Genomic DNA, 6,687 nt, shown 5'->3' with positions numbered 1-6,687 from the left:
CTTTCTCTCTCTAGATCCTGATTAATTTGCTAGTATGATTGGATCTTTTCTAGAGAGGAACTTGGCTATCTTCATCCTTTTAGATTCATCATACCACCTTTCAAGCTCAAGATATTACAAGCGGAGCTTTGCCGCTACTCTACACACACCATGATCTAAATTGTTACCACAAGGTTAACAATTTCATTCTTCGAAGGGACTCCTATCTCACATCAATTAGCACATGACAATCACCCTTCACCTCCTTTCCCTGAATTTTCATTGGAAATTAACTTGAAAATTATATTCCTTGGTGACAATGACAAAAAAAAAAGTGTAATTGTGTAAGAAAAATGGCAATATGAATGGGCGTTGGAGCTTCAAAAAATTGTAATTCATTTCTATAGTGTCAACCTGAGGAATTCTCTCTCAAATCAAGTATTAGAAGTGAAAGATATTTGAATGGAAAAGAAATAGCAATTACGAGAGAGAGAGAGAGAGAGAGAGAGAGAGAGAGAGAGAGAGAGAGAGAGAGAGTCCTCTTTGCATGTATCCAAGAGGTATGAGTGTGTATCAAAAGTCTCAAGCCACATGGTATTAGTGTGTATGAGGAGTCTCAAACCAAGGAAAAGTCTTAAGCCACATGGTATACACACTCATCATATGTAACCCTATCATGTGAGTTCAACAAAAGGATATTTTTTATTTCTAAAATTTACATAAATAAATACACATAAGGGACTATTTAAAATAGTTTTGGACAAAATTTATAGATTTTTATGTAAAAGGGGCATATTTTATTAATGAAAAATTTACAGATAAGGGATTTTAAAAATAGGCCTTGAACGCAGGTGATATAGAGGGTTTAAACATAGCGACCCCCCCGAGTATGATATATGGTGCACAATGTTTATTCTAAATGCAAGTCTATGCATTATGAGAGTAACACTATGAAACCCTCATATATGCCACATGTGGGGCAAATTTATTCTACATGCAAGTGTATGCATTATTAATGACATACTATGAAGTCCTCATTGGAATAGTCCATAGAACAACCTTTATCCCCCATTCTCTCTAGTAAGGAGTTTCTTTGAATTATTCTTCAAACTTCACCCTTGTCACGAAAAGCTAGATAGCTAAATTTCATAAAACATTTTTATAAAAATTGATGGAGAAACTTCTCCACTGTAATATAAGGCATTTCTCCACCATAGAGATCAATTGCTTCTATGCCTTGAGGTCCTATCTCAAAGTCCTCGATACCCTGTATGTATAATGCATGTCCCATTGCCGGAACCAAATTCTTTGGATATGGAAGCTCTGCAACCATCCCATAAACATGCTTAAAATCAACTTCTGATAAAAAATCGAGGTTTAATGTGTATGAATGTCAAATTTTAAAAATTAACCTTAAATTTGATTAAACCCTCCAAAATTTTAATGAAAACCTTAAAAATTTTATTTGAAAGGCCTTTATATCTCTTAAGCAAAAAGCTTTTTGTGAACATTGGTTTTATGTGAACATTGCTTAAAATCAGTATCACTATCGATTGATGATTCCACCACACGATAAACTTCACAAACGGGTGATAAGAAATTAGGAAAAACTCAGGTTTAATGTCAAGTGAATGGCAAATTTTACAAACCAACCTTTAAGTATGAAGATAGAAGGTTTTAAAACCTTCAAATTAAGGCATTTTAGTTATATTTTTGCTTAATAATGCCTACAAAATTCAATATAAAAATCCTTTAAGACTTTCATCTTTGAAAGAGTATGTTTCTTGTGAACATTGATAAAATGATTATCACTAAAGTCGTTAAACTTCACAAATGGGTGATAATACTAGATAGTATGGGCCTAATGGGGCTATTCTCTCTTGTTACCTTGCATTTCCTTGAGTAAATCCTCCTCGGTTATCACCTTCTTCTCCAGCGTTACCCCTATCATCCTCTCCCACAGCTCAAACAGGTCCTTCTGAGACAACATATTTCCTGGTGGCCTGATGTACATGATCTTGTTCCCAGTCCTGGGATCGTCCACTGCTTTGATGATGTACTTTGCCACATCCTCCTCGGCTACGAAGAAAGCTGCCCATCGCACGACAAAACAGTAGCTCGTAATTAGTTTCGGTAGATTTTCAGATCCCAAAATAATTTGCTCCTCCACGAACGAACTAGTAGCTACTCAAACGCTGAGCAAAAGGGTTTTAATATGAAAATATGGCTCAAATTGATCAAGTAGAACGGCCGCAAAAGTGAACTTAGAATCAGCAGAAGGCTTGATCAGCAATTTGAGATTAGCAATTTCAGAACGAAAATTTCTGCAATTTGGGTAGCGGATTGCTAGTCCGGTTCGTAACAAAAGGATCCGTAAAATAAAATAGAATCAGCAGAAGGTTTGCAACTCTGGCGTTTTGCAATTGCAGAAGGTTTGCAACTCTGGCGTTTTTGCAATTGCAGAAGGTTTGCAACTCCATTTGCAATTTGAGATGGAAAATTCCTGTTTAGGTAGCGGATAATTGCAGGCCAGTCCGACGGAGATGAGAATAAATTCCAACTTCAATGAACTCACATTTTGCAGTACCATCTCCATACATGACGACCTTGTCTCGTGGCGGTGATGTGTAGTGGCCGCGTCCCAATTGAGTAAGATCGACGATGAAATAGTGAAATAAGCTGTTGCAGGAAACGAAAGTGTATGGGATTCCTGATAGCTCCACTGCTCGTCGTATTTCCACTTTGACGCCCAGCTTCAGTCTTACGAGCTCGTTAAGGTTTCTATCGACATCGATGCCGTATTCTGAGGGAATAAATCTCTGTCGCTCATAACTTTTCGTTAGCACTTGTCGGAAATTACGACAAGCTGAGAGATCCATGAATTCGATGACCACTAATTTGGACCGTCAGAGAGATCTGAGACAGAGACCTTTACCTTCACGTTTCCAGCTTCCTGAATCGCCGAAATAAGGTTGTGTTGATCCGCCAGTGCTGATTCGGGTACCGCCGATATGACCACGTCTACCTTCTTGATCGACACCACTAGGGTCTCAAAGTCGTCCAGACTACCCTGCGAGTAGAAAATAATTCTGTCACACAGTCCGTCCACGACGTGCGCCGTAACATTTGGAAAGAGAAAAATTACCTTGAGAATGGTGGCGCCTGCGGTTCTGTATTGTTCAATGAGTTCGCGTCTTTCAGGGGTGGGATCTGTTTGGTCTCTCAGGAGCAAATATGTGGGATGGCCGGCTAAGATGCTAGCATTCGCGATGTGTCTGCCAATGTGGCCGGTTGCTCCGATGATCAATATTTTACTTAAAGCCATTTCCAAGCCTAATTCCTGGAGAGATGGCCGAAAGATTTAGACCTGGAGCCGGACTACAGGCATGCACTCAACTGCGAGCCATGCGTACATTTCATGATGCATCCTCCTGCACAGATCAATTCATTCTTTCCTAGTATTCACAGGCTTAGACGCTTCCAACTTACGCTTTGACATCCTTATCGAGCAGGCGCTAGAAATGACCTTGCCATCTGATTGATTTGTGTGTTCGATCTTCGCTGCTCGAGTAGGTAGGTTGATGGTCGAGGCCGATACACGTTCACTCGATCACTATCCTGCCAGCTCAAAGGTGAGTTTGCTCGATTTGTCAAAAGTGGCTCGCTCAAAAGTCGCCTGCGCTCCTTCTTCCCGTGGTGTCTCTCTCTCTCGCCCTCTTTTTGCCTTCAGGCGCTTCTTCTTCCTCCTCTTCTTCAGTCTATCTCCATCTTCCTCTTCTTCTCTCCTTTTCTCCTTCCTCTGCTGTCGGTTGTACTACATGTTGACTAAAGATATGTGATGCTAGAACATTTAGATACTTTCAATGGCTTTCCACTCCCTAGCCTATTGCTATACTGATTCAAGATCATGTCTAGATAGCATCCCTGTAAACCCTAGCAATGTACTATTCTTATCCTCATAGGAAAGGCGGCCTGAGAGATGAGAGTGAGGTGCTAGATAGCTAACCAATCCTTTGTGACTCTTGACCTACACAAACTACACAACGATGCCCACATGGACTGATCTAGGTCTCTAATAATAAGATGGACATATGGGACATCATTAGCCATAGTGTAGATAGTGGATAGCTCCCTCCAGGGGTCACTCTTCGTATGTAAATATAGCATGTGGGTTCAAGAGAAGGCAAATAGCAAAAAATCATGAATGTGTCTAGGTGGAGGATGAAAAAATGATAGAAGGGACGGGAATCATGAATGTTTCTAGGTGGAGGATAAAAAAATGATAGAAGGGATGGGAATTGGAGAAAAAAAAGAGAGCAAATGGGAGGCAAGGGAGGGAGAAAATTCATGGGAAAAAAGCACGAAACAGAGGAACGGAGGAGGAGAGGGCATAAGGTGGAGAAAGGGTGGGGAAGGGCTATAAAAACGAATGCTAAGTGGAATTAGTGTGACAGGCTAAAAGAAAATGCTAAGAGGGAAGGCCCGGGGGATGGGGAGCGAGAATCAAATGCTAAAAGAAATAAGGAGAGCCTAAAATAAAGTGATGGGATACATGTCTTCACATAGAAAACGTGGAGGCAAAATATAAGAAAATACTTGTACCTTCTTCATGTAACAAAGACAACAATAAGAGAGAGACACACAATATGGAGAATTAAAGTGCATTATTGAGATCTTGCAACCGATGCCCACCCATGTGCTTTAGTGAGGTAGCTTCGATGGCTAAAAATATGAGAGAGATGAGAGAGAGAGAAAGAGAGAGAGAGAGAGAGAGAGAGAGAATATGTTGCACAACAACACAAAGCACCCACAGACATGTTTCCTTAACTAAAAAAAAACTTATGGGTGCATCTGTGTGGTTGAACAAAATGTTGTGTATGTTGTGTATATTGTGTAGTTACAAGAATCCCATTTCCATATTGTGCAATTCAATTCTTACAGCCAATCACATTTTAATTAGCACGATTATAGCCGACGATTACAATTCCGAATAAAACATTACAACTCCAAATTGTTTAGTTCACAAGGCATTCATTGATAGAACGTTGCACAAGGAAATTGAAAGCCAAAAAAAAAAAGGAGTGTATATTAATTCATAGCTCAAAAAGTGCTTGTATGTACATATAGCACGAAGCCAAGCCACGTCCTGTGGCTTCAAGTATAAAAAATAAGAGTGTATGTACAAGAGAGGCATGAAGCCAAGCCAGTGACTTCAAGTACAAAAAAGAGTAGCTAGCACTACTTCTACGACTAATCTAAGTTCTCCGCGTCCTCGCTCCCTTCTTCGCTCCCTTCTTCCTCATCTTCTTCCTCTTGATTAGCCATAAGGCCCTGTAAACAAGGGACAACATGTATCAATGTATGAAAAATCAAATGTTTATTTACAATATTGACATTATTTAAGTACTTTTAAATACCTGGGGGGGCGCTCCAGTAGCTCGGATATACTGCTCCTCAGTAATCAACCCGTCATCATAGAAGTGCCTCCATGTATCTCCTCTGCAATGGTGGCAGTGGTAGGCTGTCTCGACAGGAGTAGGGTACCTACCCACGATATCAAGCTGCAAGATGACACAGTTTACGGAGGGGTTAGTACAAAGAAACAACCTCCTAATAAACTACATAAACAATATTATTTGAGATCGATACTTACAAATTGAGCCTCCCATGATTCAACACCCCCTACTCCAAAATGCACGCTTCCATATTGCTCCATTTGGATCATTCGTGCCTCCACGTGCTATAGACTGGGGTCCGCCTTCATTGCTTTCATTGCTTTCTTCCACTCATGCTTGTGAGCGGTGTGGAGCTGGACCCTTAGTGGTTGACCTCCCTCTCTCCTGGCAATCTCGGCTAGTGCCTACCTCTTAAGCGAAGATCTTTTATTGCCAAGTATCGTAACAATCTTTGACTTGGCCCATTTATCTATGAACTGAACATTGGGGGGATTGGGATACCTAGAGCGAATAGTAGCGAGGGTCTCATTAGCCAACTTTTTTGATGGTCTTTATAGTGAATAAAGCAATCTCTGTAGTTGTTAGCAATTACAGAGTGCATGAAGGCCATGATGTCCTTCCCCCGTGCATCCATCAAGATGCCTCCTATCTGAGTGATGTCATAGAAGATCGTACCATCACCCTCTGGCATGTCTGCATCATCTGAATCATCCCCGTCTACACCACTACCCCCTCCAAAGCACTATGCCATGCATCCCCCACTGCTCACCCTACTACTACACCTGCTGCCCTATTGTGTCGAGCTAGTACACTGGCCACTCATAGCTAGAGAAGCGACTCTCAACTGCACGGGAGTACGCTCGCTAGTTGTAGCTAGAGAAGTGACTCTCGATGGCACAGGAGTATGTCGGTAGTTCTATGAGGCAGAAGGACCTCCTGACCATAGGGGGGGAGATATAACTTCTTATTGGATGTAAATGTACATTGTAATATCTTTTGCTCAATTTTCACTTGATAAATTGTACTTTTGCCATCATTTACATTTACTGCAACAAGGACTAAAATACCACGAAAGGACTATAATTTCCTTGGTTTATGACCAAAATAATGCTAAGATAACTCCAACGACCCCACCGTTGTGGTTGCATGGAGATACATCTAGAAAAATACAATTAAACTTTCAGAAAATGCAATTAACTATAAGGACCTTGAGAGGTCCCCTTAAAGGACAAGGACCATATCGACATGCCAT

At 40.8% G+C, this 6,687-nt stretch overlaps 1 protein-coding gene across 2 annotated transcripts; it reads right to left on the bottom strand.

Annotated features, from left to right (window-relative positions):
* Window positions 1-779: 779 nt before the first annotated feature.
* LOC147882537 (phenylcoumaran benzylic ether reductase IRL1-like) lies at window positions 780-4,090 on the bottom strand. 2 transcript variants are annotated; one of them, XM_087400806.1, is made up of 6 exons: window positions 3,469-4,090; window positions 3,125-3,319; window positions 2,915-3,049; window positions 2,555-2,798; window positions 1,867-2,070; window positions 780-1,302 (listed from the first exon to the last, which is right to left on the bottom strand). In XM_087400806.1, the coding sequence occupies exons 2-6, from the start codon at window positions 3,302-3,304 to the stop codon at window positions 1,139-1,141; spliced, it is 927 nt and encodes a 308-aa protein (XP_087256932.1). In that variant the 5' UTR covers window positions 3,305-3,319; window positions 3,469-4,090; the 3' UTR covers window positions 780-1,138. The 2 variants fall into 2 exon arrangements, with proteins under 2 accessions (XP_087256932.1, XP_087256933.1); XM_087400807.1 differs by having other exon boundaries at window positions 3,506-4,090.
* Window positions 4,091-6,687: the final 2,597 nt, after the last annotated feature.

The sequence above is a fragment of the Dipteris shenzhenensis genome, chromosome 29, assembly GCF_047967505.1.
Source record: "Dipteris shenzhenensis isolate YYH24624 ecotype China chromosome 29, Dip_SZ_1.0, whole genome shotgun sequence".
NCBI lineage: Eukaryota > Viridiplantae > Streptophyta > Polypodiopsida > Gleicheniales > Dipteridaceae > Dipteris > Dipteris shenzhenensis.
The sequence above is the reverse complement of the archived record's forward strand: the minus strand, read 5'-3'. Positions and strand labels throughout refer to the sequence as shown.